The 11419-nt window shown below is 32.3% G+C and overlaps 1 protein-coding gene and 1 long non-coding RNA gene across 2 annotated transcripts; both read left to right on the forward strand.

Moving 5' to 3' along the window:
* Positions 1 to 5258: 5258 nt before the first annotated feature.
* LOC141698661 (uncharacterized) lies at positions 5259 to 6725 on the forward strand. The gene is made up of 4 exons (XR_012565194.1): positions 5259 to 5463; positions 5913 to 6121; positions 6360 to 6585; positions 6663 to 6725. It is a non-coding gene; the product is annotated as an uncharacterized LOC141698661 (long non-coding RNA).
* Positions 6726 to 6754: 29 nt separating this feature from the next.
* Positions 6755 to 7776, forward strand: LOC141695933 (uncharacterized). Its single transcript, XM_074500137.1, has 2 exons — positions 6755 to 7226; positions 7390 to 7776. Exons 1-2 carry the CDS (start codon positions 6921 to 6923, stop codon positions 7774 to 7776), a joined length of 693 nt encoding a protein of 230 aa, XP_074356238.1. The 5' UTR covers positions 6755 to 6920.
* Positions 7777 to 11419: the final 3643 nt, after the last annotated feature.

The raw sequence follows: 11419 nt of genomic DNA on the forward strand, positions 1-11419 counted from the left end.
CTTTCTCAAAACAAGCTTAGTAACACCTCAACCAGTTCTAATCGAGTAAAGTCGGTCAGGCCACCAATATCAGAGTGTAAGCAATGTGGTAAAATGCATGGTGGAGTGTGCAAAGCGAATATTGAATGTTTCAAGTGCGGACGAAAATGACACTATGTGAGGAAGTGTAGAGTGGAAAATCCAAGAGTCACCTGTTATAATTGTGGCAAGGTAGGACATCTTGCCAAGAACTGTAGGAGTGTTTCTCAAGGTAGTATGAGAGGTAGTGCATCGAAAGGGCCGATATCCACCAAGGCTAGGACTTTTAAGATGATAAAAAGGCCAACTGCTCGAGATTCTAATGTGGTAGCAGGTACACTCTTCCTTAATTCCATACCTGTTAAAGTATTGTTTAATTGCAGAATGTCTAAGTTATGTATATCAAAGTATTGTGTGGTAGATTGGATTTAGTGTTGGAATATTTAAATGAACCCTTAATTATAGGTGGCTAATCAATATAAAGTACCAGTAAATCAGTTCTGTCCTATATGCCCTCTAGAAATCATAGGACATTCTTTTATGACCGGATTAATACCTTTTGTTTTAGGAAAATTTGGTATAATCTTAGGAATGGACTGGTTGTCCCGTCATAAGGCAAAGATTGATTTCCAGAAGAAGCAAATTGTAATATTTATAAAAGCCAATATTAGGCTTAGTTTCCAAGGGCAGAAGCAAAATAAGAAGTTTCTTTCAACCATACAAGCAAAAGAGTTATTAAGACAAGAATGTAAGGCATATCTAACTCAGGTAGTGGATATTAAGAAGGAAGCACCTAAGTTGGAAGAAATTTGGTAGTACATGAATTCCCAGAAGTCTTTCCAGATGAATTATCAGGACTACCCTAGACCGTGAGATAGAAATTCCCATTGATTTAGTACCCATTGCAGAACTAGTTTCAAAGGTTCCGGATTGTATAGCCAAGTAGAGATAAAGAAATTAGCTCAGCAACTTTAGGAATTGTTGGACAAGGAAGTCATTAGGCCAAGTGTATCCCAGTGGGGTGCCCCCAGTGTTGTTTGTAAGGAGAAGGTCGGAAGTATGAGTTAGTGTATTGATTAACGGGAGTTAAATAAGAATCCTCTACCCAGGATCAATGATTTATTTGACCAACTTAAAGGAGCGTGTTGTTTCTCGAAGATTGACTTAAGATCAGGCTACCATCAGTTAAAGATCAAACATGAGGTCATACCAAAGACCGTGGTTAAGAAGAGATATGGACATTACGAGTCTCTAATAATGTTATTTGGATTAACAAACGCACCAATCACCTTATGGATTTAATGAGCAGAGTGTATAAGGAGTACTTGAATAAGTTGTAATTATATTTATTGATAACATCCTCATATATCCAAAAACTAAGTAAGCCCATGCAAAGCACCTGAGAATTGCCCTACAAAGGTTAGGAGAGAAGTAACTGTATGCTAAGTTTTCAAAGTATGAATTTTGGTTAGGATTGATAAAAGATTATAATTGTTCCATTAACTACCACCCAAGTAAGGCCAATGTAGTAATAGATGCCTTGAGCAGAAAAGAAAGATTTAATATGATTAAGATCGTTGAGGAGTTGGTGAAAGAATTGGAAAAGTTGGAAGTTGAAGTACGAGTACCAGAAGTTAATAAGGAGCAATTGTATGAGATTACTTTCTAGCCTGAACTGACAAAAAAGATTAAAAAAATGCCAGGAAGAGGTAATGGATCAAGGATTAGACAATTTAACTGGAGAAGAAATTTGTACCCAAAAAGATAGCAAAGGTATATTAATATTTTCTTCTAGAATATGGATTCCCAATATGACTGAGATGAAGAATGAGATCTTGCGAGAAGCCCGTAATTCTAGGTTTTCTATTCACCCTGGAAGCACTAAAATGTACCAAGTTCTGAAGAAGAACTTTTGGTGGCCGGGAATGAAAAAGGAAATAGCTGATTGGGTTAGTAAATATCACACTTGCCAATCATTAAAGGCAGAACATCAAAGGCCAAGTGGATTATTACAACCCTTAGAGATTCCACAGTGGAAATGGGAAGACATTGCGATGGATTTTATAGTGGGATTACCAAGGACTAAATCAAATCATGGTGCTATTTAGGTGATTATTGATAGGTTGACTAAGTCTGCATATTTTCTTCCGATCAACGAAATATATTCTTTGGATAAGTTAGTTAAGTTATATTTGGACGAAATTGTGACCAAGCATGGAGTCCATGTTTCAATTGTGTCTGATCGAGATCCAAGGTTTAACTCGAGGTTTTGGACGAAATTCCAGGATTGTTTGGGCACTAAGTTGAAGATGAGTACCGCCTATCATCCCCAGGTAGATGGTCAAAGTGAGAGGATGAAACCCGTGAACCTCAATAGTTTGTCTTTATAATATATTAATTATTTTTATGTGATACCCATGCTTGATGCTCGGTTGAGTAAAATTAGATATTGATTGTTTGTTAGTGCTACTGCGTATATAAATAATTGCAATATATTTATTAGATGATAATATTTTGGAATAATTATAAATGCATGTTATTTGAGTAATCAATTGGCCCACAAGATGTTTACATATACTCAAAAATATAACAAACAGTAATTTACATATATACGCGCACCCACATATGATTTTATCTTTACTAATTGTAAAAGATTCAATGTCAATGTTGTATTCAAATTCATTGACATGCTTGAAGAGCACAACAAAAGTCTTTTGTATTTTTATAATGAGAATGATCAACTGAATTCGAGTTTTTTTCAATGTGTTTAAAAATTAGGTGGAATGGTTCAATTTTAATTGATGAATTATGAAATTGACAATTACCTGTCATCTTATAAAATTAATACTATATTCAATTCTTTAAAAACTTATAACACTGTGTAAACTTTAGTTAATAGATTATTACATTGACAATGATATATGATAAGTAGATATTTATCATTAATTTATCCCTTTATTTTAAGTTATTTTGCATGAAATTGGTATTTTATTTGATGTGTTATAATATTTTACTATAGAAATGAAGAAAAATAATGGATTGGAGCTTAAATCGAATCTTTTGGAGTCAATTCATTAAAATTCAGATTTTTGGAGAAAATTTATAGTCTTTACTATTTGGGCTATACCGGGAGTTCTACAAGTCCATTTTAGGCCCAAAAGCAACCGTTGGAAAGCTTACAAGAAGACCTTTAATTTGATATGGTCCAAGATTTTATTAACATTCCAAACTACCCAGAAAAAGGCCAGAAGCAACCAGTCTAGATTTCTAATTTAAGAATTCTACTTATTTTGTATTATTATTTAATAATTAAAATACTATAATATTTAGATATTGGGCAGTTAGTTTAGTATATGAATAGATTCAAAAATATTAGACACGTATGTGTCTAGGGTAGAGAGAAATTACACACAAAAACAGAGAGAACAAGCACATAGAAGAACAAATGAGGCATTCTAGAGGAGAATTGGTGGAGCAAGATCAAAATCTAGAGTTTATTTTTCTCTTCCTTACTTTTCTTCATTGTAACCTTGATACCATGTATTCATTGTGTATATTTCTCTTTGTTGTGATGTTGAACTAATTCGTCTTCTAGTCCTGTAATGAATTCTTGTGGTTTTTTTTATAAATTACTCTTTAATTCTTTATTATGGTGTTCATTACAATAGTTTATAGTGAGTATGTAATGCTTTACAAGGGATGATCAAGCTTGAATTTGAATTGGTAATTTAGGTTGACTTGGAAGAGATAATCTAAATTAAGGCCTAATCACTATAGCTAAGGATTGACATATGTGTTAATTTGTGTTTACAAATAGAAATATACTTGAATACCCTTGGTAGTCAATATATCGATGTAGTTAATGCTGTTCAGAAACTTAAATTCGTTGTAGGAATACAAGAATTAGTTAATGAATTAGGATCACTTGAGATATGGAAGGTCCTTCTGATTAGTTAGACACCTTAGACTAACAATTGGAATACTAAAATAGAGAAACATAGGTAGTTTATTGAAGAACTCAAGATGAATTTATGGGCCTGACTTATTTAATATTGAAATTTATTTGTGTTGGTTTATTCTCTAGTGGTAAATATTTTATCTTTTATTTTGACTTGAATTAGAAGAAGAATGGTGTTTGGTAATTAATAGCTTAAAATTAGTCTCTGTGGAAACGAATTAATTATACTACTTGTTACGACGTGTGCACTTGCATTGAAATATAACATCAACTTAGACATTATATTTCAAAAACTATAAATTTTTCATTAAAATGAACTTTTATTAACGATATTGTAATTTTTATTTTGTTGAATATTACAATTTTAAATGTTTATAATTTTAGTTATGCATTATTAAGTTTTTTTAAATTGAGCAAGGTGGTTGTAATTTAGTAGTGATTTCAGTAATAAAATAGTTCATTACTCATTGTTTTTGATCAACCAAAACTCAAAAATTTTATTCAACTATACATTCAACACACACACACACACACATATATATATATATAAATTAAGTTTTAATATTTTCGTTTAAAATGTATGGTGATTACCATGTTTGTATTCATTCAATATATCCAAATTACACGATACAAAGAAGAAAAATATATGATTGGCTTAATGAGAATATTGAAAACTTGTGTAAGTTGGTGATATCTTACATGAAAATTATACATATTAATAAATAATCAACTTTTATTTGATATACAAGAAAATCATACACATCGATAAACAATCGACTTGTATTTGATAAACATAAGACATTGCACAATATTTACCAATAAGAAAACAATCAAGAATATTATAATTGCATGATGCATAAAAAAAACTTTATAAAATGACCCGTACCTCACACGAGTTATTATGCTAGTAGTTAATGAAGAGGCACTTTATCAAAAAATTTATTTTATAATAGAATGTCAAATATCAATGTCGAACAAATTAACTACCATAATTTCAAAGTAAAGTATTACCCACTTTAAATAATATAAATAAAAATTTTAAAATAATTATTATGCAACATAAAATGTAACTTCTATTTGAGTTAATATTTCACATATATGTTCATGTGAAAAAACGACGGCAGATTTTCGGGTAAAACAACTGGCAGGTTGGTGTGGAAAACAGCTAATAAGTCGGTGAGGATAATAGCTGGCACGCATATTGTATATAATAAATAAATAAATAAATGAGACACACATCAGTTTAAATACCATATTATTTTTGTGTTCACCAACACATCACTATCCTACATTCTTTCTCCCTTCTCTTTCATTTGTCCATCTTAACTTTTCTTTATGATTCAACTTTCCATACATAAACCTGTTTGATCGATGATCTAATATTTCACACATGTCCGAGCCATTTTCGATACTCATCAAGTACAATGACAGATCGAAATAGCACAACTGTAAAATTTCTAATATCCCGAATGTTTCAAGCTAAATTGGTAAGTCGTTGTCTTTGTTAAGTTTAAAACAATAATATATAAGGATACACGCATACTTATGCACATATAAGGGGTATAATTTATCCAATTAATTTAGTTAGGATAAACTTATTTCCCCCTTGTATGTTATGATTTCTATTTGGATATGTTTACGTTTTAATAAATTTCAGGTAATCTATCAAATTCATACAATTGAAGATTGATTTTGGATTTCAATTTGTATCACGGTCTGAATGAACTGATATATTTAGGAATTACAATTTTAATTAAGTTCTAGATATGTGCAAATCAATCTAGAACTATTAGTTAACAACTTTGTTATATCAAAAAATTTGTGTCATATTTGATATGATCTTTTTTTGAAATAATGTGATATATAACATTTCTAACACCTTTACACTTGATTTTTTTTATAAGGAGTCACAAAATATTTCATATATTATTTGCAGTAAACAGTGAAGAAAATGCTCCAAAAAGTTTGAAGACCACATTCAAATGTTGGTAGTTTTGTCTGAGGAATTCTATAGACACTGCATGGACATGTATTCCGTTCCTTTGAAAGAGGTTGAAATGCAGACACGAATATTTCCTAGAAAGCACCTGAACATAGTTGATCCAGTTAAGGAATATAATAACCTGGGCCGCAGTGTCAGCGAAGGTAGGACCCCTCTTCTTCAGCAATTCCGGTTCCAGTGGATGCGTTTGAATTGTTTGAATTTTCATGTTAAACACTACCGAGATATGCATCTTGTCACAAATTTATATCCTCAACTCATCAATAAAGTATGAATTTAATCACCCCACCTCACTTTTGAAGCTAATGCAAAAAGTGTGTGGCCCTTTTTAATAATTTTTTTATCGGATAATTTTACGCAACACTACTTGTCCTTTTGCAGGAAATTTTTTGCGAATAACAAGTGCCTTTACATTTGGGGCTAGGAAACTTGGCCAAATACTTCTGCATTCAGGAAATAGTCTAGCTGTTGAACTTCCGATTTTTTTTTCAATACACTGAATAGGCATGGAAGTGGACATCGTCCTGATGTTCAAAATGCAGTCCATATCTTGGCTCCCACCCCAACTAACCACGCAATTTTCAATAAGTCAAACAATGAAGGCGAGGTAATTTATAGTTAGAAATATGCATATTATTTTGTGTAGATGGAGATAACTAACCTATTCATGTTGGTTCACTCCAGGATGGAGTCTGCATCTTCCCAATATCAGATACTTCAAATACGCAGCAAATAGGTAACATGACATCTGATGAGATTTTATAAGAACCCGAGGAAGGCACTAATATCATTCCTGACCTGGGTAGTGAGGCCCAGAGGCATGTCGGAACAGTAGATGTTGCTTCAGTTACATATTCTACTACCTTGTCCAATGAGTTATTTAATACTGACAGCAGTTTGGCCTCGACAAACAATGTCACTAGTCCTGATCCTTTGTACCTAATGTTAGATCTTCGTGGGGGCTTTGAGACTCAATTTAATATATTGCAATATGGTCGGTGTTTCTATTTGTTTGGCTCAAATGTGTTAGATTGGCCAGTACCTCCACCACGACCTTTATTTCAGAGTGCACATTCTTCAGATGCTATTCAGAGCTCATCTCTAATGAATGAGTTTCCATTTGGAAGAATCAATGGCTTAGTCCGTGATCCCAGGCTCTACCCTGTAAACTCAATGCTTGTGCCTCATGCTTCTTATGGTTTTGAAAGGCCCAGGCCGCGTGGAACTGGAACGTTTTTCCCTATCCTGGTTTGCACCTTTTTTGCCTTTAGATTATTGCATTTCAAATTATGTTGGTACCATGAAATGGATTTTACATGTGAGCGTATGACTAGGAATCTGTAGTCCTGATAGTTCTATTTTGGAAGTGGTTAGCCTCATATTTTCTTATTTATTTTATTAATTTTTTTAGAATCGGCCCCTACGTGGTTACAAACCATCATCGGTTGAAGGAATGATTCAGGCACCAGAGAGGTCCTTCCATAGCATTGTCCAAACAGTTACATCTAGTGGATTCCCTGCAGGTCAAGGTGGTGGGTATGCAAACTACTCTGCTTCATTGGGGAATGCTGATGTTTTAATCACGCAAGACAATAGAATTCTTGTATCTAGCCCCTTTCATGCACAACGCATAATACCTTTCCAAGGGAGCAACATGCAGCCAAGACCTGCTTCTTCCTTCCAACCAACAGACAACAAAGACAACAAAGACCCGCTTCTTTCTTCCCACCTAGTGTTCAACCTTGGAACAATTCCAGGCATAGATAGTCCTAAAGGTGCAGCTGGTCTTGGAATGTAAGGTATGAAATTCACCTGAAGCTGCAAAAGGACATACTTTTAGGTGTTGTACTTCCGGGATATGAAGATCTGGACTGTCATCATTTAACCATATAAAAGATGACATCCCACGTTTCTCTATTTGAGTATAGTTACAGATGTTAAATCGTCATGGTTTATCTTCCGAATGGTGATGGTATTTGATTATGAGAAAATGATGGTTACTCCTCTTAAACCATGTTCAGACTTGCTACCTACAAATGTTGATATGAGTAGAGCCATTTTTGTACATACTACTCTGCTGTTGTACAGTATTATTTACTTATTTTTTTTGCATTCAATTTAGATAATTAGGTAAAGTAGACAATGAATTATTTTTTCGCCGACAAGGTGATGTAAGGTTTTCCCTCAACTCTAGAAATTTAAGTGATTAGTTGTTAATTTCTTTGGCCGATTGGAATTCTATGTTATGTAATCTCTTCTGTATATTAAAGGGAAATTAAGGGTAAATTGAGTCATTTTAATGGCTGTGAAATTACAAGTTTATCCTTTTATTTTTAAAAATCACACAAATGACACCCATTACCCATATTGGTTTAATCAAAAATTAAGAAGAATTTATGTATACACCAAGATTCAAACCTTATCCTTCCATTGTTAAGTACATTTAAAAATCTAATTACATAAACCACATCAACTCTTTCTATTATAATATTTTTCTATTATTTTAACTTTTGAGTAAATAAAATATTGTATTATATTATTTATGTTGTATTATATTATTTATGTAACTCCCATTTTTTAGTTTTAATAGTTTAATTTATAACTATATCTCCTTCTATATATTAAAATTGAACAATTTTAATGGCGGTAAAATTATAATTTTGCCCTTTTATGTTGGAAAATTATAAAAATGCGATTTCTCCCATAATTTTAGCTAAAATTAGGTATATTGTTGTGTCCACTAAGAATCAAACCCCAAATCTCATAATCAAAGATTTTATATCACTACGATTGTGCTACATAACATCCTTGCTTACTTTAAAATTCTTATTAGATAAACCATATCCCCTCTTTTTATCAAATTCTTCTTTTATTACTTTATTTTTTGAGTAAATAAAATATTGGTTTATATTATTTATATGTCTCGTTTTTGTTTAGTTTTTGTAGTTTCATTATAAAATTTTAAAAATGCCACCACCTCATATTTGTTTCACTCGGCTCATATTCATTTCCAATTTGTTTCACTCACTTCACATTTAAAAATTCTCTTAATCTATATATATATACACACACACACACACATATATATATTAATATATTTTATTAAATAATTTTTTATAAAACTGTATTTTAAAAATTATAATAACTTTAAAATAATCTATAATTTTATTGATTAATTTTTTACATTATAATATAATACACATTTTAAATTTTTCATTCATTTACATTATAAATCAATTTTAATATGATTTGATATTAAAAATATAAGATATTATCAATGTTCTTGTATTTACGAATTATTAGACAATTTTTTATTTAAAAAATATATTAAAAATATAATATTATTGTTTTTTAATTATTTTCCCGCATCACCGTAGGAATCCCCGTTCCGGCGGGGATCGGTAACGAAAAAATCTCATTTAGGATTCAAGGTGCGTTAGGAAAACGCGGGCAGGAATTGTATTCCCTGAACCCGAAGTGACACAATGCATATCCTTACAAGCAAACTTCAAATATTTTTGTAATAATGATATAGTTTTTAATTATTTTATTAACATATAACTTACAATAAATATCTAATCTGAAAATTATCGGACTAAGTTAAAATCGAACTCTACGATTAAAAATAAACTTTCACTACTTAAGTTATCCAATACCGTTTTAATAGTATGTATGAAAAGAAAAAAGAAGTGAGACAATCCAGTAAAAAGTTAAAATAAATCATTTATCGTATTAAAAAATGATATCTGTATAAATATAAATTCGTTCAAAATAATATTTTAATATATATGAAGGCCCGTGTCTCGCACGGGCTTTTACGCTAGTTATAATACTTAAATAGCAACAGATGCAAATATATTATTATAATTATTTAATTGCACATCTTCTTGGTTAACATGTATTTGCAGATGCATTAAACCTATCAAAAAATATAACACTTTAAATATATATATATAGATATATATATACATATTAACCGGTGACACGGTCCAGAAATTAGTATTGCGTTCATTTCCAAGGTGTCCATTTCTAAGTTCATTAGTCATTATTAATTCGTGACACGGTCCTGAAATTTCGAGGCTTTAAAAATTTCTAAGACAGTTTAATATTTAAACATACAAATGTCAGCAACCTTATAAAGCCTCGATTTTTTTAAAAAAATTGTCAACCAGTCCTGAATTTGTGGTCTCATCAGATCTTGGTTGGGGGGGCTTTGTTATAGGTCGGGGTTTCTTTTTGTTTGGCTCAAATATTCAAGAATGGCCCGTACCTCCACCATCACCTCAGCACATTCTTAGGATGCTATCCAGCATTCTTCACTAGTTGATTGCATTAATGGCTTACTCTGTGGTTCCAGGTTATAAAACCCTGTAAACTCAATGACCGTACCTCGTGCTTCTTAATGGCATTAATGGCTTAGTCTATGTTTCCAGGTTATAACACCCTGTAAACTTAATGATTGTACCTCGTGCTTCTTATGGTTTTGAAAGGCCAAGGCCGCGTGGAACTGTAACATTTTTCCTATCCTGGTGTGCACCTTCTTTTCTCTTTAGATTCTTGCATTTGAAATTATGTTGAAATGGATTTTACATGTGAGCATGTGACCAGAAATATGTAGTTAGAGCTTGATAGTTCTATATTGGATGTGGTTAGCCTCGTGTTTAGTAATATAGTTTTATTTCAAAAAAAAAATTAGAACTAGCACCTACGTGGTTACAGAACATTGTTGGTTGAGGGAAAGATTCAGGCACTAGCGAGGTCCTTCCATAGCATCCTGAGGACAGTAACAATCAGTGGGTTCCCTGCCCTGGTATTCAGATGGAATGCACTCTGCGTCTAGGGGCAAATGCTGATAGTTTCATCCTTGCCCTGTTCAAGATCAACTCCGGAATTTTCTTTTGCAAATATTTTTTTATTCTCCTCAGAGTCAAATAATTGAATCTTTGGATCCTTGTAGAACAGAGTTGTTTGTCTTTCAGATATTGAAGAAATTGACTTGCTTCAGCACCAGCTTCTATCTCCATAATACTTTGATCTTCATCAGCAATGTTAAATCTTCAACTCTTCTTTTTCTTCTTTTATTTTCTCCTTTTTCTATCCTTCTGTCCCCCCTTATTACCTCCATCAGAATTTTCAGCATCAGTACTTGTCAATGACAGCTGTTTGCATTTAGATTTGATAATATTCTCCCCTTTTTGGAATCATCACCAAGTAGTAGGGAAAGAATCAGCTTCATTGAATTCTGTACTTCTGTAAGTTGAGAAGACATTTGATCTTGTTTAGCTTCCAATCTAGCTCGATTGGCTTCAATTGTAGTTTGTCTGGCAACTATTGGTGAAATTTGTTTCTGAATTTCCTGATGAGTAGTCAGCTTTTCAAGGGAGCAACAGGCAGCCAAGACCTGCTTTTTCCTTCCCACGAAGAACACCTTTTCAAGGGAG

This window comes from Apium graveolens, chromosome 11 (genome assembly GCF_009905375.1).
Source record: "Apium graveolens cultivar Ventura chromosome 11, ASM990537v1, whole genome shotgun sequence".
Taxonomy (NCBI): Eukaryota; Viridiplantae; Streptophyta; class Magnoliopsida; order Apiales; family Apiaceae; genus Apium; species Apium graveolens.

What these genes read in the sequence shown, in the direction of transcription:
- LOC141695933 (XM_074500137.1), top strand. Translation starts at nt 6,921, where the DNA reads ATGTTAGATCTTCGTGGGGGCTTTGAGACTCAATTTAATATATTGCAA. An exon ending in GAACGTTTTTCCCTATCCTG is followed by an intron (nt 7,227 to 7,389) that starts GTTTGCACCTTT and finishes TAATTTTTTTAG; the next exon opens with AATCGGCCCCTACGTGGTTA.